The 25723-nt window shown below is 39.3% G+C and overlaps 1 protein-coding gene across 4 annotated transcripts in view; it reads left to right on the top strand.

The window, feature by feature from the left end:
• PREX1 (phosphatidylinositol-3,4,5-trisphosphate dependent Rac exchange factor 1) overlaps nt 1–25723 on the top strand; it is a 258200-nt gene that overhangs the window by 127223 nt on the left and 105254 nt on the right. For 3 of the 4 annotated variants that reach the window (XM_081947018.1, XM_081947020.1, XM_081947021.1), the window contains exons 3-6: nt 98–220; nt 3579–3683; nt 5532–5633; nt 20752–20925. In XM_081947018.1, the coding sequence (XP_081803144.1) occupies nt 98–220; nt 3579–3683; nt 5532–5633; nt 20752–20925 (504 nt within the window). The remainder of the gene's footprint in view (nt 1–97; nt 221–3578; nt 3684–5531; nt 5634–20751; nt 20926–25723) is intronic. The other variant, XM_081947019.1, reaches the window with a different exon arrangement.

The following is a 25723-nucleotide window of genomic DNA, read 5'->3' as shown; positions in this document are numbered from 1 at the left end:
ACGAACGCAATGAGGATTATTTCAAATGGATGGAAGGATAAGAACCTGCAAAGCTTTCACTGGCAATTATTACTGGATTTATTTTTTTATGTTACAGATTTTATTTTCCAATATGGAAGATATACTTGATGTTCATAATGACTTCCTGACTGCTTTAGAATATTGTTTACATCCGGAACCTCATTCTCAGCATGAATTGGGAGATGTTTTCTTAAAATTTGTGAGTATGATACATTAAAATACTTCCTCTGGGTTGTGACCAGTCTTGGAAATTGTGTATCTTGATGCAAATTAAAAATATTGGATATGGCAATCACATGGTTTCATGAGATATTTGTATTTATATAAGGTTCCTTTAAGTAGACTAAGCCTCATTTCTTCAACCTGTTTTGTTTGGAGAAACACAGAGACTCACAACTCTGGCTTCACATCTTATTCTAAGCGGAAATTAATAAATCACACTGGATCAGTATGTCTGCAAAAAAGGGTGCATTTTGTCTCAAGTATCTGGAGAAAGGACTGCCTCATATATGGGGGATTAACACCCGCACCCCCTTGAAAACTGGAAATTAAAGTGCCTGTAACATTGCCAGGATATAGGGGAGAGTTTCAGACCTGAACTGACTTGTGTAAAGTCCTCTTCATGTCCATTGCCCTTTCTATCCTAATGTATGTCTATAACTTTTTTTAGGAGGAAAAATCTAATTCTGTAGAGTTTTTTTTTTTTTTTGATAAGGTCAAAATAACTTGATATCGTGTCCATTCCTTCATTTGTTGAGAAAGTCAGCCAGTCAGTTTTTGGTTGCAAGAAATGCCTCTACAGCCATATATGTCAAAATGCAGACATACTGAAACTTGGATGCTGTGTTTGGTCAGGAATAACTGACATGTGGGAATAATTCTAGGAAAAAAGAGGAGGAGGAGGCACATCCATATGTTCCCCTAACTTTGGCTCACACATGTCTCACTAATTGTTCTTTATGAAGATGTTTCAATAGCTTTCTTCTCCTTCCCATCCCCATAGCCAAGGATATTTCTGAATACTCTACAGACTAATAACGTCTTGGCTCACTAGATATATCTATAGTTGAAAATAAGAAAGTATGGATTTTTCTTCTCCTCTTCCTCCTCTTCCTTCCTCCTCCTCCTCCTCCCTCCTCCTCCTTCCTCCTCCTCCTCCTCCTCCTCCTCCTCCTCCTCCTCCTCCTCCTCCTCCTCCTCCTCCCTTTTTCCTAGAGTTATTCCCACAGGTCAGTTATTCCTGACCAAACACAGCATCCAAGTTACCGTATGTCTGCATTTTGACATATATGGCTGTAGAGGCATTTCTTGCAACCAAAAACTGAGCAACTGGGTCAGTTGGACCTGACATTGGTTTGGCCTGTGTTTAGCTGAGCAGTATGCTGGTGGGGCAGATAGTAATCTAGCAGTATTGCTGAGAGGAGTAGATCTCACCACCGAAAGTATCAATGATTGCTGGGGCAATATCAGGGGATAGTTTAATAGAAGACAAAGACATCACCAAGTGTCAAGATCTGGAAATCAGAATTGAAAGTTCATGGCATAAATCAGCTGTGGTGGTTCCAGTGGTTATCAGCACACTGGATGCCATATCAAAAAATCTGGGATGATCCTTAGAAGATCTGTATCTTGGCAAAATTTCCATCTGTCAATTTCAAAATGCCATAGCTTGGATCTGCACATGTACTACATTGATACATTACGACATCCTAGGTTCTTAGGAAGAACTCAGTGTTATGAAGGCACCACTTAAAGTCTTTACATAGTTGTGAGCAGAGAATAATAGTAATCCAAAAATAATAATCAATAATAATGCTGAATATACAGTGCCTGCAGTGTATCTGTATCAGGAAATGGGCTAGCTGCATATTCCTGTTGCCTACAGATGCCTACAGAATTGCAGTTACACATGACTGTCACATGTATAATGCAAGACTTCACCCAGTGACTTTAGTAATGTGGTAATATGTGTGGCGGTCTTAAGTTACAGGGTAGCATGCTGAAAGAATTTGCTGAGCAAGGAAAGATCTATTTTTAAAGAGTTCTAATCAGTGATCGTGATATGCTTTGATTATGCAGGTTGAGTTTTCTGAGGGTAGCACCTCTAATTATGTAACTGATAGTTTCCTCATCCTATGAAGAAACCTCAGTGTCACCCAGAGAGAAAATTAAATACTTAAAGCACTAAGTAATTTTAAAGCGTGGGTTTCATTCTTGTGGTCTTGTGCATGAAGGACAGCTGGTAAGACATGATGAAAGCCCTCTGGCATCTTTATAATTATTGAATATATTGAACTGTGGTTTGCCAGGAGATGTCATGATCTAAATATAACCTCTAAAAATATGGCCAGTGTCACAGAGCTGCAATCAAAATCAACAAAACAACACTGGGTGCTATTCCCCAAGCATAAGGTCAGCTGCAAAGAACTGAGTGATATTAATGGCTACAATACTAAAGAACTAAGTCTTATATAATGTTTTTCCTTCTATAAATTCCCATCTGCGCTCCATCAGGCTCTGGGGCTTTATTTACCCATTATTGAACTATATCTTAAAGCAATCTTCAACCTGGTGTCCTCCCGACATCTTGGGATGCAATTTCTATCTTCCCACGCAGCACAGGTATTGAGATTATGCAGGATTATGGTACAAATGTAACTGTCTGCTCTCTTGTGAAATATACTTTTTAAAAACCTGTTTGTAATTTCTTCCTGTGATTCAGGTCCTTAGTTGTAATTCAAATTACAAACAGATATGGGAAAACGTGTTCCAGATTTATGGAAGTGTCTAGTTCTAGTCCTATGCTCTAAATTGGGTTGCGTGACGATTTAGAATCCTAGCGCAATGTGGATCGACCTACACGGACTGATTTTGTTAGCCCAGTTTATTTTATTGGAATGTGGGCAGGTTATTGTGATAGTTGAATTCTTAAGTTCAGACAGCTGTGGAGTTATGAAGGGGCAGTTCATTCCATACCCACTGCTGCCCAAGTGGACTATTGCAATATGCTTTATGTGGGGTTACTCGTCAAGAGTATCTGGAAGCTGCAGCTGGTGTAGAATGCAATGGGTGCAAGAGCTCTGGGCACCCCTAGGATTGGTCCTGTAACACCAGTTTGCTTCTGGATCTAATTCAATTAGTTACCAATAATAATAAGGTAAAGTTGCCCTTGCACATACATGCTAGCCGTTCCCGACTCTAGGAGGTGGTGCTCATCTCCATTTCAAAACGAAGAGCCAGCCCTGTCTGAAGGGGTCTCTGTGGTCATGTGGCCGGCATGACTAAATGCCGAAGGCATAGGGAACACTGTTACCTTCCCACCAAAGATGGTCCCTATTTTTTTACTTGCATTTTTATGTGCTTTTAAACTGCTAGGTTGGCAGAAGCTGGGACAAGTAACGGGAGCTCACTCCGTTACATGGTGCTAGGGATTCGAACTGCCGAACTGCCAACCTTTCTGATTGACAAGCACAGAGTCTTAGCCACTGAGCCACTGCATTCCTCCAATAATAATAGAAAGCTTTAATTAACATATATTCCTTTTTTCATTCCCACAGAAAGACAAGTTCATTGTATATGAGGAGTATTGCAGCAATCATGAAAAAGCACTCCGGCTTTTGATGGAACTTAACAAGATCCCTCCTGTGAGACAATTTCTATTGGTAAGGATCAATGGTACCATAAATCTTTTTGTATAGACAAGCCAACTCCAACACTCAAAACAAAGGTAGAGTCATAAATGCCCCAGACTGTGGTAAAACGCAATTGAAAAGATTTGCATTAAAAAAACTGTAAATAATACTAGTCCCTTGGCATCCAGTCCCAGCAGCACTAGCAATTAAAAGCACTAAAGATACATTCTGTTTTAATTATTTTCTTGAAAACCATCAGGGATTGCCCCATCCAGATCTCTGGGGGTAAATTGTTCCATGGGGATGGATTATGAAGAAATGTTGTTTCCTGCCCCCCTCTGGTACCGTCACGATTGAGTTATTAAGTTGATTATTGTGCTTCTATGCTGCTTCTGTCCATTGAAGTTAAATCACTTATTAAGGCATACTGAACATAAAATATTATTAAATCTTCAAGATTAGAACAAACTCAAAATAAACAAATACAAATATATATGAGATCATAACAACAACAACAATAATAATAAACCACCCTACTTGGGACAGCTTATATCCTCCGACATTACCTTAACACTTCCTAGGTCCTTGGTTAGTACTCAAGCTGTGGAGCTATCAACCAGCCCCAGAGCCCATGAATCTCACCAAAGATTACAACAACAACAACAACAACAACAACAACAACAACAATAATAATAGGGTGGGGCCGACTAGTAATCAATGCCAAATCCGGCGAAGCAACTGGCCGCTGTGATACAATTGTATAATAATTGGAAAAAATAATAAAAAGAGAAAAAATAATGAAATATCGCGACCTGTCCATTGAAACTACATGGCTATGGATGAAACATGTAACAGTGATACCCACTGTCATTGGGGCACTTGGCACCACTTCCAACAATTTTACACGATACATGTATACATCCAAACTAGACTGTGTTATTTCTCTGTGTCATATAATATATGTGGGTGTATGTATATTTATTTATTTATTTATTTATTTATTTATTTATTTATTTTGTCATGTTTATATAATGTATATTGGAGACGGTGACCCTTTGAGAACTATATGCAATGAAATTTCATTTTAATGCATGCCAATTAGTGTACTTTCAAAGAGACAATGTAATTATTCTAAGTCTTCTAAGTCTATGTTGATTGGAAATGCAAATATATGGATGCTTTTGTACGCAGATGCCATCATGTTGCCTAAGAACCAAATTTCACAATATTTCATTTCTAAAAATATGCATTCCAGCTTAGCTGTACACTTTATCTGTGAATGGAATGGCTATTTGGATAAAACACACATGGCTATCCAGATGTTTTTTTGTTGTACTATGTTGACTTTAGAATTTTGAGTGAAAACTGTGTTGAATTGCAATACCAAGGCTCATGAAGCCACAGCCGTGGGCAGTGCTTGATCGGGAGATTTTCTGGGAAACCTGTACCTCTGGGGTTCCCAACCTTTGGTCTTCAGTCCAGTACTGATCTGTGGACCATTGGGAGCTGGTCTGTACAAGTGGCATGTGAGCATGCGAAGATCCATTTATGCAAGGGGTGGATGCGTGCACAAAACCATCTCTTCTCTCTTCCCCTCTCCCCCCGCCAACCATTGCCAGTCCGCAAAGCCAGAAAGGCTGGGGAGTGTTGTTATATATGTAAACTTGAGTCCTAGTAAAGAAACACAGACTATACATTTTTAATAAACAAAATATTCCTCTTCTCTATGCATTGAAAGTAGATATTTTTATATATCTTCTTACTTCATCATCGTATAAGGCTCTACAGATAACCAGCTCTACAAAATGTTATTCATTACCATAATATCTTGAGACGTTCTGAGTGAAATGCAATATTCTTATTCTTTTCTGGTTGCAGAGTTGCATGCTTTTGGGAGGTAGAAAGACTACAGACATTCCACTTGAAGGTTATCTCCTAACTCCAATACAGAGGATTTGCAAATACCCACTTCTCCTCAAGGTAACACCAAATGAAGACTTTGTCCTGATAGTTATTTTCTTGGATTTTTATCCTGCAGTTTTTCAGTTGTCTTCATTGCATGAAAAATTCCACTTACCTGCTTATAGGCTGTTCATAAAACCCGAATACAATAAGAACGATTTTTATGGCTTACTACATATTGATTCATGCAGATGACATATCATTTAGCTGTTTCATTCCTGATTATGTGACAATGAATGACTTGAGGCCTTATGGAATTGTTGTTTTGAACTCATTTTGAATCATGCTTAGACTCCAGTACTCCACATTGTAAAAATATATCTTAGGAAGTTTAAATGGCAATGTTACATGTTTAATTAGAAAGCACCATTCTGAAGAAGAGAAACATTTTCATTTTTAAAAGCAGTATTATCAGAATAGATTCCTAGGAATAAAAAATTAAAGAAGTGGTTTTAGTTTATGCATTTGTTTTGTTACACTATTCTGTCCTTTCCCCATTCATTCATTTGAAACTGTATCATGAATTTGTGGAGGCAAGATTGTGTACTGCCTATTTATTTCATGTATCTATTTATGTACTGTATGTGCCATCTACTCTTCTGATACTACCTAGTTTATAACAGATGATACAAAACAGTAATAAAATCATAAAATAAATCCATAGAATCAATATATAAACTATTAAAAAATATAACTTATTGTTATTTCCAAGCAATATCAAATATTATCTTACAGACAAAGAACATATAAATAAATGCACATATGCCAACAGAGTAAAGGAAGAAGGTCATTATGATATATGAGGAGGAAGAGTTCTCTGATACAAAACTTAATTATGAAAGTTTGCATATGTCCTATAAAGAGCTACAAATGTGTAATCCAGCAATATTGTGCGAATTTGAATTGGTGGACAAGGTCAGAATGGGGATAAGTATACAAAAGAGATGTGCAAACAACATGCCTTTGCAAATAGAGAACAGGACTGACCTCTTTGTGGAAATATATGTCTTAGTGCTAATAACTTGAGATACTTGAGATAGGGCAATGCTTCAAAAGTCCAAAAATCTTAATCCTTTTTTGCATACCTAAGTCTATGAGTCAGACTGTTAAAAATTAGTTTGTTTTAAATTGCTTCTTGAATTTTTGCAAGAGGCCCAAAATAATCATTGGGTCAAGGCTAAGCAGGAAGGGGGGGGGGCATGTTTATTCCATAGATTTGCTCTGGGATTATGGGTGACACTTGGGAGCATTCTCAAAGCCTCTAGAATAGGATAAAGAAGCCAAGGAAGTTTGGATTTGATAAAAGTGCCCAGAATTCATTCCAGACTGCATGTTTCACTTCATTAAACATTCACATTAATGTGGATTGCTTGGTTGACTTTCAGTTGTATTTATAAGACGGTGCAGAATTGACGAAGAGCAGAATTGGTACTCCCTAGAACTGCTTTCACACAACCTATTTAGCCTTGTTGTTTCCCCCTTACCTGCATTCATACAGTACACATAACGATAACAAATACATTAGGTTCATGTAAGATGTTAACTCAAAAAAATATAATTAAAGTTATAGCTGACCAAGCTTTTTATGCTGTGCAAAATAAATCCTGAACTGATCTGCATAAGCAAATTGTGTGAATACATTAGTTGCTGCCAAACTGTAACTTTTACTATGGTGGAAGAAAAAATTAATTATCTTGATTAATTTAGTTATTACGTACTCTTAATTCAAGTCTTGCCCACATTTATATTCTTACTGCAGTTATTAATCTAATGCCCCTGCCTCTTGAATCTGCTCACATTGTTCTTTCTAAAGATTTGTCCCGTTTCTAAAGGACAAATCTTGGCCTTATACCCAAATGTCAAATAATGGAATTTGAACAATTTAGGCTGATGATAGTGGATACTATCTCAAGTACATCAAGAAGAGAGATTCTAGAATAGACTGAGGAAGAAACTGGGATAATCTGTGAAACTTTTCGAATCAACAAGAAAAGAAGTCCAGTTGCTATGGCTCAATTCTAGAATAGATGTTGTTTCTTTTTCTCAGCAAATTTATTATGTTAGGTAGCAAATAAGGCATCTTCTATTGTACGATTACTCCTGCATCCAGTTACATGTGGACTAAACCAGTCACCATGGATGTTATATTAACAAATTTCATATTTTTTTCATCTTACAATGGTGATAAATGTCCCCATTGATGCAGCTGTCTTTCCTCTCCTCCCAAAGTCATACAATTAGACACAAGTTGAGCAGAATTAATGTGGATGCAGCTTTAGATTTAATAGTTACTTCAGGATAAGGAGGTATCATGGCCTAGCGGTTAAGACGCTGGGCTTGTTGACTGGCAGGTTGGCCGTTTGAGACACAAGCACTGTGCAATGGTGTGAGTTTCCGTCGTTTTCACAACTCCTTCCCACCTAGCAATTCGAAAACATACAAATGCAAGTAGATAAATAGGTACCAATTTAGTGGGAAGGCAACTGTGTTGACGTACAATCAAGCCAGTCACATGACTGCAGAAAAGTCTTTAGATAACTTCCTGGCTTCCTCAGCTAGGAAAAAGAGATGAACATGGCTCCTAGACTTGGACGTGACTGGACAGGGGAAACCTTTACCTTTATCTTTATTTCAGGACAACTTACCTTATTTTTCGCACTATAAGACGCTCCGGACTATAAGATGCACCTAGCTTTTGGGGAAGAAAACAAGAAAATTTATTGCCTCTGCCTCCCAGCAATTTGCCTCCTTGCAGCAAACAGAAAACAGCCTGGTCAGCTTCAGTACAGCCTGATTTAGCAGCTGATCAGTGGTTGGATCGGCCTGAGCAGCTGATTAGTGATTGGATCAGCCTCCTGGAATACCGGCAATGAGCTGTTCCAGGCTGCAGGGATCGCTGCTGCCTATCGCCGCCTCCTCATGCCCCTTTTTTGGCCACCGTGTATCCCATTTTCGGTCTCCGCATGTCCCGTTGCAGGTGGTGGGGATCGGTCTGTTCCAGGTGGCAATCCGCAGTGCCTGGAACGGGCCAAAAATGGGACGCACGGAGGACGAAAATGGGGTCACAGAGACTGAAGATGGGAAGCGTGGAGGCTGAAAATTAGGTGCGCAGAGGCTGTGATAGGCAGCAGTAGCAATGGGCAGCAGCCATCCCCACAGCCTGGAACAACTGATCGGCAGTATTTCAGAAGGCCGATCCAACTGCCAATCAGCTGTTCATGCTAAATCAGGCTGTGCTGAAGCCGACCGGGCAGTTTTCTGCAAGGAAGCAAATTGCTGGGAGGCAGAGGCCAAAGGGTGGGGGCTGGAGGGTGGGTGGGGCTTCAGCAATATTTGCTGTATAAGACGCACAGACATTTCCACCCACTTTTTTGGGGGTGGGGAAGTACGTCTTATAAACCAAAAAGTATGGTAATTGGTAGCAGAATTATTCCTGGCCTCCAGTTTTCAATACTCTGTTTCAGTTCTTGAAAACTATTATTATGTTAAAAAAGAGCATTCTTGAAAAGATCAGCACACATAGATTGCCGTATGTCGTTGTGTCATTCTTTGTAAAAGACCCATCTCTATCTAGAAGCTTGTTAAAAGATAGCATTTCAAAAAGATAGTATTTAGCTTGTTAAAACTAGTTATTTTGGCTACTTTGGCCAGTTTAAGAATCAAGAACCAAAAAGAGAGAGAGAGCTTCAGGGTTTTTGTAATGCACTTTAAGAGGACTTGAGTAGCACTTGACAGATCCATACAGGTGAACTGATTATGGACTTTGTCACATAGATAAAATACCTCACATTTTAAATTGAGTTGTAGTTATATCCACCTTTGCTTTTTTACTTAAACATGAGCATTTGCAGCTTTGAAGCAGATCTGTTTTGGCATCTTTCATCTCACTGATTCCCCCCCTCCCCCCTTTTTTATTATGAATGTGACTTGTCCCATCAAGGAAGTACATTCTATCATATTAAGAAAAAATGCTTCAGGAAAAGGTGGCATAAATATCACAGAAGAGGAAATAGCAAATGGAATGGGAATTCAGGGAAATGATACAAAAAAAAAAAAGAAGAGATGGATATCAGAGACGAGAAAGAAATAGATTTAGGGGATAGATATATTTGTAATACGATTATAAAGTTATGAAGATTGAGGGGAAACAGTGTTTAAATTTATAAATATAAATTTATATTGAAGTTCTTTTTAAAATTTATTTTCTTCAAACCTGTATTCTCTAAAGAAATAATCAAAATCATTGCCTTCTAAACAACTGCAAAAAGTGGGCACAGCTAAATGCTAAGGTAAACTTTGTGGCTGAAATTCTTATAAGGAATCAACATTTTAATGAAACATCCTGCACCAAATATGATGATGATGATGATGATGATGATGATGATGATGATGATGATGATGTATCAATTGTGTCATGGGGTTGTTGAAAAAATTTCCTTCTGTGTTCATTTCCAACTGGGGGAAAAGACACTGGAGACATGGAGGCTGCTTGGAAAGATGGTTTAATGGTGGACAGGATCACATGGCTTGAGTTCCTGAACAGAAAAGGGAGATCACATGCTTCCAGATGTTGGGTGAAGAAAAGAGAGCGAGATGCTGAAAGTCCATGCTTTTATGCCCTCCCTGGCCTTTGATATTGAGCTTGTATTGTGATTGGTTGCCAGACTCCCATGGGGCCATGCAGGCTGTGTTTTTAAGTCCATGTTTGGTTGAGCATTGCTTCTTCCCATGTGCCTTGTGGTGAGTTTCTGTAGAAGGCTAATCCTACCTTTGCTATGTAGAGTAGATGAGCTCAGGCTTTTTAATGGCCCATTGACAAAGGTGTGGGCTATTAAGAGTGAGTCTGTTTCCTGACTAAAAATATTTTTCTCCATTTCTTATCCAGGGAAATATAATATTCTGCCTTCTCAATATTTCCCAGGGTATTTCATTTTTCTAGGAGAAGGGTGGGTTTTAACTTCCTACAGAGTGAACAAGATCATTGCATGATGGCATAGTCACATGTGAATATCACCAATGTGAGTTTTGTCTGGTATAATTCATTCTGTGCCTTTGATTACAGTATTAGAGGATGGGCTAAAAAACGTAATTTGTGGTAGATATAATGCCTGAGTCAATTCTTAGACATTAAGCATATTTTGAATTGCAATAAATCTTTAAAAATGTTTGGTTTTAGTAAAGTTTGCCGGATAGGAAATTTATAGTAACATTGTACAACCCATGTATTTAAGCTATCTACTCAATGTTTTTCTAGCATATGGTTTCATTTATACTTAGTGCTGTGAAACAACGGTACTTTTAACTGTTGTTGAGTTCAGCAGTTGCTATATGGTTCAATCTCTGGGCACTGAATTAGTGTATTCCACTCAGAGAAGATAAATTCTGTGAATAAAATGAGGGATTAGAGTGAGTTGGAAGCAGTGTGGTTACACATAAATCTCATCCTCAAGGTGGAGATTAGTAGCATTTCTCTCTGCTTTCTTGTCCCCCCCCCTAACTTAATGGGAAATGTAGGTCATAGTAGGACAACACATCCTTGGAATCAACAGACTGACGGTTGTTTGGCAAAAGGATTATGGACAGTTGCTGTCATTTATTTGCATCTCAGCTTTTCAGGTATCTGGCTGCAGCTCAAGGCTGCATTATTTTGGTTTCCATGCCTGCCAGCTGTATGAACCACTTGAAAGGGCATTTATTTGATAATTACAGGCTGTAGCCTTGGCAGGGAGTTTCCTCTGTTCCTAAGAAAGGATCACCTAGAGGCAAAAGCCAGAGTTACCAGACTTCCAGATTTACTTGAAAGAAAATGCAAAACAGTGTAATACTTGCCACCCTTCATGATGGTAGATGTCAGAAATCAATAGAGAGAAGCATTGTGATGGAAATCTGGCCAAGTGCCTTTTATCTTTTCCCTGGGATTGTATAAAAAAGACAGGATGGTGCTAATTAGCTAGATGTTAAGGTGCTAAAATATCAGCCTCCCCTAGCTTAAAGCTCTGTAGGAAAATTGATAGCGATGTGCTTTCAGTTCTGCAAAAGAATAATTATTTCACCGTTAATAAAATTATGTCGACTTACTTGTTGTATAATTTGGGACAAGTAGCATGATCCAATGGAAAAGCAGTTTTGTATTGTGCAGTACCCCAATGTACTGGCATAAAAGGCAAGGAGCCGGGAGAAAGAGAATAATTGTATATGATAGTAGTAGATATTTTTTTTTTGCAGAAAAAACATGCTCTGCTCTCTAAGTGAGTAAATAAAGATTATTGGCATGCTGTAGAAAAAGTCAGTGGGTGGCAACAAGATATTAATATTAAAACAAAGCAGGTTTCAGCAGAACAACATCCTTTCTTCTAGGAAGTGCTGTGTCCTTTTGCATGCTTGCCTTATTTTTTTTTTCATAATATTGTAGGTTATATTTTATTTTGCCATTCGCTTTATTATTTTTTTATGATGCTGCTGGCATTAGTAGCAGATTAGATGAAATGGGATAATTCATGGGCTTCGAAAGTGCCAGTTCCTTTGTTTGGTAAACATAAGTTTAAGATTCTACAGCTGAGATATATAGGAAGTCCTCAGCTTACAACCATAACCGGGCCAGAATTTCCATTGCTAAGTAAGGCAGTGGTCGAATGAGTTGTGCTCAGTGTTGCAAACTTTGTGGCCACAGTTCTTAAGTGAATCGCTGCAGTTGTTATGTGAATCCCACGGTCATCAATAAATCCGGCTCCCCTTATCGATAAATCTTTGCTTGTTGGAAGGTGATTGGAAAAGTCACAAATGTCAATCACATGACCCTGGGACACTGGAGCTGTCCTAAATACATGCCAGTTGCCAAATACCTGGATTTTGATCATGTGACTGTGAGGATGCTGCATGAGTCATAAGGGTGAGAACCGGTGTGAATAAAGTACTTTTTTCAGTGCTTTTGTAATTTCTAAAAGGTGCTAAATCAGTGTTTCTCAACCTTGGCAACTGGAAGATGTCCGGACTTCAACTCCCAGAATTCCCCAGCTGGGGAATTCTGGGAGTTGAAGTCCAGACATCTTCAAGTTTCCAAGGTTGAGAAACACTGCGCTAAATGAATGTTTGTTTGTAAAATACAGCTACAAACTTCTGTTGTACTGCATTGCTCATGCATGTACAAGTAGTTCTCCACTTACAACAGTTCATTTACTGACCATTCAAAGTTACATCACTAAAAACAGTAATTTATGATCATTTTTCACCCTTATGACTATTATAGCATCCCCATGGTCATGTGATCGGAATTCAGATGCTTGGCAGCTAGTTTATATTTATGACGGTTGCGGTGTCCCAGGGTCATGTGATCCCCTTGTGACCTTCTGACAAGCAAAGTCAATGGGGAAGCCAGATTCCCTTAACAACAATGTTACTAACTGAGCAGTGATTCAATTAAGAATTGTGGCAAAAAACGGTTTTAAAATGGGGCAAAGTTTATTTAACAAACGTTTCGTTAGCAACAAAAATGTTGGGCTCAATTGTGGTCGTAAGTCAAGGACTACCTGTATAGAACAAGTATGGATAAAACGATGCAAAGAGCCACAAACTTTCTTGTCCCAAAGGTGATTTTTCAGGAAGCAACTGGACTTTCTTGTTTTTTTTCTTTTCTTTTGAAGACGTTTCTCTTCTCATCCAAGAAGCTTCTTTAGCTCTGACAGGATTTCCACTATCCTGTTAGAGCTAAAGAAGCTTCTTGGATGAGAAGAGAAATGTCTTCAAAAGAAAAAAAACAAGGAAGTCCAGTTGCCTCCTGAAAAAAGCACCTTTGGGACAACCATGACCTAGATGACTAAGAATCGCTACAGAATTTCCACCATTTTTCTTGCTTTTTGGCCAACAGGCTGAAAATACAAAGACTGTAAGAAGAACTGCTGCTTTTTCTATGCATGTTAGACTGTGTGAATGAATTACCTCCCATGGTCTTATTCATTTACATGAGAAATTAAAATATGTTAAAAAGGTGTCTTTTATGGTATTCATTCAATAGTAAATGCTGATATTTCAATTGTATTAGTTCCCTCTGAATTTAAAACTCTTTTAACTCTCAGGCCTCTATGAGTAGATCTATGGCACAGTTAGTTGGATGGTAACAAGGTTAGAGTTTAGAAGCAAATTATTTTCCTTTATTGCTTGTTTTAATATCAGGTCCAGCGTTTCTTTATCACAATATTTTTTTCCTCAGAATTTCTCTTAATCCCTAAGCAGCCTGTTTTTTTTGGATCTTTTGCCCTAGTAACTACAATATGAAGCTGAACTTTCCCCAGGAATGATTGCTGAGACTGAAGTGCTTCGTGCATTTTGTCCCCAATGACTTTCTCATGCTGCCTTTTGTGTGCTCATTTCTCTGCATTTGCCTTCTTCACTGCACAGTACTTATTTCTTGTGCTAACAACCCTTTCTCTTTAACCAAGACAAAAGTCATTTGCACCGGAGGGGCTCCCTTCCTTGTATAGAAGCTGATTGGATTGACAGTTGACTCTTTCTCTGGCAGAAGAAGGGGTCTTACAGCATGCTGACTGAGGGTTGATTTAAGGATACTACAAAAATGGAATGGATGAAAATCCCAATTCTGTTCCCTAACTTTGTCCTTACCAAATTTGTATTCAAGCTGGAACTCGGTCCTTAGAAACAGACTTAGAAATTATATCACAGGTTACCTAATTTTGAAGTGCTGGATTTATTTTGTGGATGAAAAGGCAGAGTCTGTCTGTCAAGATGGGATGGGGGAGGGAAGATAACTTCAGGCTTTCAGTGTTCCTATTATAAGCTTAAGAGGAAGAATATAATTAAAGGCTCAACAGGGAATAGTTTTTGCTAGAATGCTACCTAACAGATTCTGGTACTTCTGGATTCTTGAAAAATAGCAAGAATATCAGTTTCATCAATATTAAATGAAGGAACTAAGGGCAGCTTGGATGCTTGCTCAAACCAAACCAAACATGTAATATACGCTATAAAGACAGAAGGATAGTCACATGCAAAGTAGTGTACATCTGTTGTGTTGATGGATTGTGATATCTTTTCTATGACTTGGCAGGCTTAGCTCAAGTTCAACCTGCACAACCTCTCAGTCTGTTGCTGATTGTATTTAAAGTGCGAGTAGAATTTGGCTCTGTATGTAGAAAAGTGGAGTTGAACATTTTTGTTACCTTTTTAGGTATGAAAAAAGTAATTTAACCTGGCATGCCTGTTACTAGCCATTGTTTTTTGCAATCTACAAAAGATTAATGATCACTTGAGAAATATTCAAGGAGAGTTCGCTCAGTCATTTAAGGTGAGAAAGAAAAGAAGAAATGAAAGTTACTTAGTTCACCTTTTGCTCGTAAGGGCAAGAGTAATCCCTATTAATGAATCATGATAGTTGCATTTTGCATTTTAAAGGGGAGAGCACCTGAGATAATAATCGGAAAGGGATTCTTTTGAAAAACTGATATGCCTCTACAGGTAGTTCTCACTTACCGAATACAACGGAAACCAGGAACTCTATCACTAAGAGGCATAGTTGTTAAGCATGACATGATGTAACCATGCTGATTTAATGACATCAGTTCCAGCTGCAGTCACTTAGTGACTCACTGTGGGTCATTAAGTGCCATGTCACGTATCATGTCTTGAGATTTCCTGCTGGGTTTTCGATTAACTGTAGATTAACAGAGTTGGAAGGGACCTTGCAGGTCATCTAGTCTAACCCCCCGCCCAAGCAGACACTACACCATTTTTGACAGATGGCAGTCCAGTCTTTTCTTGAAAGCTTCCGGTAATGAAGCACCCATAACTTCTGAAAGCAAGCTGTTCCATTGGTTGATTGTTCTCACTGTCAGAAAGTTCCTCCTTATTTCTAGATTACGCTTCTCCTTGATCAGTTTCCATCCATTATTCCTTGTCTGGCCTTTGGGTGCCTTGGAAAATAGCTTGACCCCTTCCTCTCTGTGGCAGCCCCTCAAATATTGGAACACTGCTATCATGTCTCCCCCGGTCCTTCTCTTCACTAGACTAGCCATGCCCAGTTCCTTTAACCGTTCTTCATATGTTTTAATCTCCAGTCATCCAAATTGGGATGGAAGTTGGATGTGAAGGTCACAAATGGCAATTGCGTGACCGTGGGACACTGCAACCATCATAAATGCACATCAGTTGCCAAGTGTGTGAATCATGATCATATGATGACAGGAATGCTGCAACTTTGAGGGCTGGTCATAAGTCTCCTTCAACCCTGTTGTAACAATTACTGAATGACTGGTCAGTAAGTGAGGTGTGTGTGTGTGTGTATGTGTGTGTGTGTATGTATGTACATATTCATATTTACATACACATACATACATACACATAGACCTGTTTTAAGTCTATCTCACCACTCCTGTTTAATCTATTTGACAATAATATTTCAGAATCCCAGGAAGATCCAGGCCTAGTTGAAATGCAATCTAATCAATAAGGCTTTTCCAGTTTTCTACTCTAATTCACAGATAATCAGTAATTGAAAAATGTGAATGAAATAGTTGAAACATGCTCTAATAATAAACGTCAATGAAACTAGACAGGGGCTACAGCAACCTGCTTTAGAATTTACAGTGAAGATGTTGAAGTGACGGATAGCTTTTGTTTTGCAACGTTCTCTTGACAGTAAAGGAACTTGAAGTTAAAAAGTACGCCATAGGCTAGCACTTGGGAGAAGAGTAATGGAGGCCATGGGAAAGATATTCAGACGCTCATGATGTAAAACAAAGATCACAATAATGGAGCGAATGGTTTGTGACACTTTACAGGAGCAGAAATTGGAGTATGATGGACTAGGATAGAAAAAGTATTTTTGAACTTGGTTGGTGAAAACGTCTGACAATACTACAGGTAGTCCTCGATTTATAATCACAATTGAATTCAAAATTTTGATGCTAAGTGAGACATTCGTTAAGTGAGTTTTGCCCCATTTTATGACCTTTGTTGCCCCAGTTGTTAGGTGAATCACTGCAGTTCTTAAATTAGGAACATGGTTGTTAAGTGACTCTGGCTTCCCAATCACCTTTGCTTGTCAGAAGGTTGCAAAAGGTGATCACACAATCCCAGGACACTCAACCATCATAAATATGAGTCATTTGCCAAACATCTGAATTTTGATTATGTGACCCTGGGGATGCCACAATGGGCGTAAGTGTGAAAAATGGTTATAAGTCACTGTTTTTAGTGTTGTGGTAACTTTGAACTTTAAATGAACTGTTGTAAGCTAAGGATTATCTGTATATATGTAACCAAGAAAACAAACAGAAAAATGGAAGATTTACACGCAGGGTTCAGACAATTAAGCTTACGTGATCAATTTTTGGACATGTCATGCAAAGATCTAGCTTGCTGGAGAAGATTATGATTCTGAGAAAGGTGAAAGGAATTAGGAAAAAAAGATGATCATCAGCAAGGTGAATAGTCTCAGTTGTAGTGGCAATGGGAGCATCTGTTCTGATCTAGGCTTTTCAAGAGCATGCAGCAAACTCCTTGTCCTAACCAAAAACCCTTTTAGTAATTTACTGTGAATTCTGCTCATTCACATCCAACAAAGTCTTTCAAGGGAGGATTTACAATCACAGACCTTATCTGGCTTGGAGAGCTGACAGGCCAATATCTGCAAACTTGGCAAGGAGTCTCGGAGAGTCACGAACCAATTAAGCGAACTAATTGTCTCCTGCAAACTCCACTCCCCTTTCGCTCCTCTTTTATTTCCTCTGGGAGGGACCATTCATCGTCCACCTGTGGCCTTACTCCCAAGTCGACCCCTGTTCTTATGCTGTTCCCTTCGTCTGGCAACTCTGCACAGGCACACACTGGGAACAGGCTCCAGCTGTTCGTCTGCCTCACTGATGTCTGACTCTGAAGGCAGCTGATAAACTGGCATACGGCTGTGGCCCCCTCTGCCTCTGACATCAGAGCTTTCCCCAGACTCCAGGACTGGCCCATGTTCCTCCCCAACCTCCTCACTGTCCGAATCTGCTGCCAGCTCTGCTGGCGGGCCACAACATGGAAAATCTGAATGAGCCTGTTGGGAATAGTATGTCCTAGAAAAAGCTATGTGGTCACTAAGAACCGACTTTGATTTGATGGCACACTCAGTCGAGCAATGTGTCACAAGAGAATGAAATGTATGCTTAGTATACACAATTCTCTTTATGCCTCATAATATCAATTTTCAGAATTAATTTTTTTCTTGAGATAGTAGTTAAAACATGGAGCCTGAAATATAAATATCTCCCCCCTCCTCCTCTTTCTCCTCCTCCCTCCCAATCTGAAAACAGGTTGGACTAGAACACATCTAAGGTCCCTTCCAATTCTACTCTGTAGTTTATGGTTTTCTTGACTACTAGCTCTGCAATCCTGTTGCAGTCAGTGCTGTCCAATACTCAGTCCATCTCATTGTCTTCTCACTTAATGGGGAATGAGACAGCTATGCCACAATTTTGCCATTAGATCTTGGATTTTAAAGGTATCAAAATGAAATACAAAAATGAAATAGAAGAAAATGCTTACTGGAAGATTTGAGTACTTCAGCCAAGCTACAACCTGTCTACATTAAAACAAATAAATAGAAGGAAGAAAGAACAGATTACAAGGTTTAAATGAAATGATACTTTAGCAAAATTGTTATTAGTCCAAAAATTATTTCATTGCAAGTTGATGTGGACTATGTTATTTGCCAAATTTCTGTTATTGCTGATTTCCAAAAAGCTTTCCATAGACTGTTTTCAACAAAGCAACTTTGGTCAAGACTACATATAATATTGATATTAATTTATTCTCAGATCTGAATAATTTTTGGCCACATAATTTAAGTCCATTAAAAATGATAGTTTCTAAATGAGATCGAAAAAGATGTTAAGACTCCTTCTCATTAAGATAACCATTGCAACCTCATTGAAGATTTTATTTTTTTCGTGAGCCAGATTTCCTCTTACATTTTCCTGGCAAAAAGTATTATAAAAACGTAAACATTTTGCACCGTGAAATAAGCAACTGTTAAATATGTTTTAAAAGTATACTGAGGAAGCAGAACAAACATATTAAATGCCCAGCATCATTGGAACAGTACATCCAAACAATATCCTTCAGATGCTTTTAAGCATCAAAATATTTTGATAAAGAGCTGGAAAGAAATATGGGATGTCCTGTGGAGGTTCTTTGAATGTGAAATTCCAGTTGAGGAACTTGCTAGCAACAAGGGCCTCACCCATAGCTTCCGTACTTTCTGATACTAAAACAAATGCTCAGAAGAAGAGTCTGCCCTGTGGCATTGTTGATATGAACAGAAAGTACACGGAACTGGAGTAGGTCAAAATCTCCTCTATTCCAACATGTTGAGTCCATTGAAGGATAAATATATGAGCTATTCAGAATTCAGACTAATTGTGACATCCGAACATAATCCATGAGGACATTTTTAAAAACTCGTCTAGGAATGAGAAATTTGAAGTACCAGAATCAAATGCAACCTGGACTTCTTTTATGAAGCATCAAGAACATCCTCCAGTAATTTTTGAAAAGCAAAAGGGGAAAAAAGATCACTCTGGATAACTAGGAATGAAACAAAGGTTGGGGAGCCAGCCATATATTTGACATAATGTGGCCATTTATGTGCCATGATCCTAATGATTGTATATGTGGAACATGTATAAATATCCAATGATGTCCTCATTTATTAAAAGGATGACTGTCCCTGACATATTCTGACTCTTCTGAATGTATATTTTCAACAGGATGCTATTTCAATTTGAAGTGGTACTGAGCAATAATATTAGAATGAGTCACTCTAGAAGTAGGTCTTCTGCTCTTCCTGTGTGCACTGCAAATTCTGTTACTTATGAAGGAGGTTCTATAAAGAAGGTGTAGGGGTAGAAGAGGAAAATACAGTTAGTCCTTGACTTACGACAATCATTTAGTGACCATTCGAAGTCACAATGGCACAAAAAAGTGACTTATGACTGTTTTTCACACATCTGATGCAGCATCCTTGTGGTCACCTGATCAAAATTAAAACACTTGGCAATGGCATGTATTTATGACAGTCTCAATGTTCCAGAATCCTATGATCAACCTTTGCGACTTTCTGACAAAGTCAGTGGAGAAGCCAGATTCATTTAATAACTGTGGTAAGAAAGGTCATAAAATGGGGCAAAACTCAGTTAACTTATCTTGCTTAGCCATGGAAATGTTGGGCTCAGTTATGTTTATTACCTGTAATAAGTGTTAGGGACTGATACTGTTCTATCTGTGAATGAACATCCTTTGACGCAGTCCTTGGGAGGAAGTGATACATATGGAATCTGAATGTTTAGAAAAAAATACAGGAGCTAACACACTGTTGAGCTGATTGAGAAACTTGAGTGTTCAGAATTACCTGTTTGAAAACTACGGTTAACCTTCTAAGATTAGAGACTTGCAAGTTGGTCGGTCTTGTCTTGCAGTCTTCAAGAATTAATAAAATTCTTGAACTCAATATCTTTCAGTGAGAGGCATCTCCTTGCCATTGTGTTTTTCAGTAATTGCATTCTGTCTTAATCGTAATAGAAAATCGGTTTGTCTTATAACTTATGTAACTGCGGGATCGCATCCTACCCCATACATCCCTGCGACCAATTTGCTCTCACAGAGAGGGACTCCTCCGGGTGCCGTCCACTGAGCAATGCCAGCGGGCGGCGCCCAGGAGTAGGGCCTTCTCTGTGATGGGCCCAACCCTCTGGAATGACCTCCCCGCCGATATTAGAACCACCACTCATCTCCGCTCCTTCCGCAAGAAACTCAAGACCCACCTGTTCCGATTAGCTGGCCTGGCCCAATTATAGTTTTATTCTTTGATCCTCCTGGCAGTTATTTTAAATTTCTGGGGAAGATTTTAATGTTGTTTTAATTTCATTATTATTGTACAGATTTTACGTGATTCGTTTTTACGGGTTTTGATGCCTCCTCTATGTATATGTATATGGTGTTTTAACTTTTAACTTTGACTGTACACTGCCCCGAGTCCCTTCGGGGAGAGGGAGCGGTTTATAAATTTAATAAATTAAATTAAATTAAATTAAATTAATTAACTTATTTCTGTTTTCCCTTTTCTTTTGTTACAACTTTCTTCCAGGAATTAGCCAAGAGGACACCCACAAAACACCCAGATTATCAAGCGGTTTTGAATGCATTACAGGCAATGAAAACAGTGTGTACCAATATCAATGAGACCAAAAGGCAGATGGAGAAGCTGGAAGCTCTTGAGCAATTGCAGTCTCACATTGAAGGATGGGAGGTATGGTGGAAAGTGGGTAATAGATTTAATTCTAAGCTTTTTGGTCATCAAGTAGTATTAGCTATAAGTAAAGGAACAAATTTAACTTGGCTAGTCATTCATTAGTTAACTTATTATTTTGTTTCTGTGTCTTACTTTCTTTAACATGTTAGGTTAGTTCATGAATTAATGTATGAACTGAAAAAGAAATAAATTGAAGCTAGTTAACATGTTGTACAGTACTTAAAGCTATAGGAGCTTACCCATTATGGCTGTAAGTCATGATATTGAGGCGACCCGTTTTTCACAATTTTTTAAAAGTGGTCATTGAACAAACTCAGTGATCATTAAGTGAACCTATTGTTTGCTATCGGGTGATTTGCCGAAAACGGAAAGAAAATGCTGGTTTCCAGCAAAAACATCATAATCTCGGTTGAAAGTACCTTTTGGTAGGTTCATTGTAACTTTGAACAGTTGCTAAGTAATTGATTGTAAATCAAGGAAGATGATAGATGATAGATAGATAGATAGATAGATAGATGATAGATGAAGGAAGGAAGGAAGGAAGGAAGGAAGGAAGGAAGGAAGGAAGGAAGGAAGGAAGGAAGGAAGGACTGGGATGCATAGCGCAATATCAAATTTTTTGCAAATTATATTTAAAACCATACATTGGTGTACATATTTTCATTCTGTTTTATTTATTTTTTAAACAAAGTTTTATTGGTTTTTTAAAAATTTACAAGGAAAAAGGTAGTGGAAAAGGTACAAATTTTGGCAGTTGCGATGTGCGGTAGGTGCCCCCCCCTCCATACTCATAATATACATTTAGACAAAATTCATTACTACATAGTAGCATATAGTCAGCATATAAATTCAATTAATAATTTCGATCAGTTTATGTCAAACAGATTTTCTTGTTCATTTTTGTGATCTGAGCTTTCTCGGTATAGCCCCATCTCCCCCCGCCGCCAGAGCTCCGGCCCCTCCCGTGTCCTGTATGTCTGTTGTAGGATCATCTGGTTTTTCTAGGAGTGCTTTATTTTTTTCCATAAAGGCCTGCGCCTCTATGGGTGTAGTAATTCTAACTCTTGTCTCCTCCCAGAATATTAGCATACCTTCAGGCATCAGCCATCTGAACCACACCCCCTTCTGGTATAATTTCTTCTCTAATTGCGAATAGCTTTCTCTTTTTCCCCTCACTTTCTTGGGGATCTGTTTCAGAATGGTTATTTCCCTATCCTGGTATGTCAAAGCTTGCCCCCTTTGTGCACTCAGAATTTCATCTCTTGTACTTTTTCTGAGAAATTTAATGTGAACCTCCCTGGGTATGTTGTGCGTTCTAGCATAAGCTGAGTTCACTCTATAAACCAAATCTATTTCCCACCCCATCTGTTGTTTCTCTTTCTGGATGTATTTAGCCAAAATACTTGTCATAATGTCCCTTATATCTTCATCATCTGTCTCCACCACGTTTTGCAATCTAAGGTAAAAGGACATTCTCTCAAATTCTATTTTCATCTGTTGGGTGTCAAGTTCTTTGTTGCCCTTCTGCACCCCTTCCATCCCCTCCCTCATCTCAGTCGTCCCACCCTCCAAAATATCCAGTCTCTGTGAGTTTTTATTAATTTGGGCCAGGTTCTCTTTAATTTCTTCTTTCATCTCTTTCAGTTGTCTTTTTATTTCCTCTTGTCCCTGTAGAAGTTGCTGAAACATTTGTTGAAACTCAGTCTCTGTAGTTTTAGGTTGCATCAAAGCTGTTATCGTTGATTGTGTACTAGGACTGGAAGTTGCAGATGTCAGGGCAGAGGCAGCAAAGCCAGGCTTTCCAGGAGGTGGTTTTTTAGGAGGCATTGTTTGTGGAATAAAGAGTTCAGTCAGTACAGAGAGTGATCAGTCAGAGAGGCAGAACAGCCAGGAGAGTCCAGGAGACAGAAGGTCCAGGCAGAAGAGAATTTTTCTAGTCACCCTGGCAATAGAGTAAAATTTTTCACTCCAGGGAGTCCAAAAGGTAGCAAACAACAAGAGATTTGTCTGAGTAGCACGGAGACAAAGACCGGAAGCCTGAAGTTTTAAGGTGGAGTCAAATTTCACAGTTCATAAAGACAACGGAAGTGTGCCATCTTGCCCTGCCAACTTCGGGTTTAGAGGCATAACAAAGTTTTTAAAGTTTCCAAACTTTCCAGATCATCATTGCATTATGGAGTTAAGTCCAAGAATTCACTTTTAGTAAGGGTGTGACATCATTAGTTGGCTCTCCCCCTCCTCCTTCCCCTGGGGCTGAGATCAATTGTTTCAAGCCGCCTGTCCGAGGGGGGGGGAATCCCCCTCCCTCCAGCCGCGCCTCTCCAAGTCAAGCCGAAAAAAAAGGTTTAAACTGCTGACAATTTCTCCAACTTAGTAAAGGGAATGGAAGGGAGTTTTTGCCTCACCGCACCGCAGCCGCGTCCTTCTGCTTGTTTATTCTTCCGTCAGCCTCGCAGCGAAGACGCCGAAGCGTCTCCCCATCATGCTCCCCAGTGCCTAGAGCGAGGCGCCCCCCCCCGGCCGCCGCCGATCCAGGGGATCCCCCGCGGTGCTGCTCCTCCGGCAGGAGCCTCTACGGGGCGTCCTGTGCCCCCCAAGGAGTGGGGAGCCCACCGGGAAAGCGCGAGGCGAGCAAAGCTTGCCCGTCACCGTCAGCCGCCGGAACCGGAAGCTATTTTCATTCTATTTTATGATGCACTAATGTATGCAAATTTATAAGCAAAAGAACTGGAAAGCATTTGGAATTTTAACAGGCAATTTTTAAAATTATTTATACATCTATGAATGTATTATTTTTGAAAGCAAGAGATTCTATTCAAATTATTTAACATACAAAATAAATCTTATTACAATAAAACATCTTCATAACGTATTTGTAAGCATTATATGGAATAAGGGAAAAAAAGCCCTTCCAAATATTTTTTTGACTCTATTCATGTTATCTTCTTTGAGCAGCCAAGCCAATTTTCCTCTGTGGCAAAACTTTAGTTTCATAATTATTGGGGCTTAGGGGGACCTGAATGCAGAGCTCTATAGCTGATCCCCTGGACAGTCTTACCCTTAATTGCAGTCTTAACCCATCTTGCCTATTGAACAATATGTACCATACCTTATAACCTTTGGGCTCATCAACTCCCCTTTCTTTCCCGGCCATGGATATAAAGTCATACAGGGCAACATGACTGAAAATATTACCTGGCTGCAGTAATGTAGTTTCATGTCATGATTACAGCTTTCAATGGAAATATGCAGGGAGAATTATATTTTAATAATCAGATAGCTTTTACCTCATACCAGCACGATTCTTTGGAAAACGATGAGAAAATGTGCACACAAAACATTATTCGTGTCTGCTTTTTGCAGTGAGTGGGTGTGAAGCTCACATGAAATAATATGTTATATAGTCTTAATAAAAAGTCCTGCAACTATAGCTTATTAATTGACTAGTTAGTTGGTAGATCAATTGATTATCAACTGTTAGTGACCGCACGTATAGGTTTTTTTCTGTGACAGTCTCTCCCACCCTGGTCTTTCAGATTTTCCAGTGGTGCACCTATTGTCATTGTAACTTAGTCCACCCAACTTCCTGCTGGTTGCCCCCTTCTCTTTTCTTCCACTGTTCCCAGCATTATAAAATTCTCAAAGGGTCTTCACATAATGTGTCAAATATGATCATTTGTGGATCAAGTGAGAACTTTGCATCCAAACAAATTCAACATGTTGTTGGCAAGTAGCCAAGTGGTACTTTATAATGCCTCGGTAAGGCCACACTTAGAATACTGCATCCAGTTTTGGTCCCCACAATGTGAAAAAGATGTGAAGATTCTGGAAAGAGTGCAAAGAGCAACAAAGATGATTAGGGGAATGGAGGCTAAAACATATGAAGAATGGTTGCAGGAACTGGGTATGTCTACTTTAATGAAAAGAAGGACTAGGGGAGACATGATAGCAGTGTTAATAATAATAATAATAATAAATTTGAATTTATTAGCCGCTCCCTTTCCAGGCAGGACTCGGGGCGGCGTACACTAGGACATATAAAACATAACACGTGTGTACAAACACATAAACATACATATATACAAAGACATACATGCACGGAGGAGGTAATAGATTACAACATTTAGACAATTAAAACCATTAACATACCCCAATAATAAAAAACCCAATATACAATAAAAATTTAAAATTTAAAAAAGACAGTCAGGAGGAATATGAAAAATTACGGTTGAGCCAGGCCAGATAATTGGAAGAGGTGGGTCTTCAACTGTACACGGAAGGAGCGGAGATCGGAAATAATCCTGATGTCACGGGGGAGGTCATTCCACAGGGCTGGGCCCATCACAGAGAAGGCTCTGCTCCTGGGTGTCGCCCCCCGACACTGTTTGGCGGACGGCACCCGGAGAAGTCCCTCTCTGTGTGAGCGAATTGGTCGTAGGGATGTGTGGGGCAGGATGCGATCCCGCATGTAACTAGGTCCTGTGCCATGAAGCGCTTTAAAGATCATAATCAAAACCTTGAAACGCACTCGGTAGACCACAGGAAGCCAGTGCAGCTCGCGCAGGAGAGGTGTTACAGGGGAGTATCTAGTCCTCCCCATAATCACCCGCGCGGCCGCGTTCTGGACCAACTGTAGTCTCCGAGTGCATCTCAAGGGAAGCCCCATGTAGAGAGCATTGCAGTAGTCCAGGCGAGACGTCACTAGCGCATGGGTGACTGTGCGTAGGGCATCCCGGTCCAATAAGGGGCGCAATTGGCGCATCAGGCGGACCTGATGGAACGCCCCCCTTGCCACGGCTGTTACATG

This window comes from Natrix helvetica (assembly GCF_964273705.1).
Source record: "Natrix helvetica genome assembly, chromosome: 3".
NCBI lineage: Eukaryota > Metazoa > Chordata > Lepidosauria > Squamata > Natricidae > Natrix > Natrix helvetica.
The sequence above is the reverse complement of the archived record's forward strand: the minus strand, read 5'-3'. Positions and strand labels throughout refer to the sequence as shown.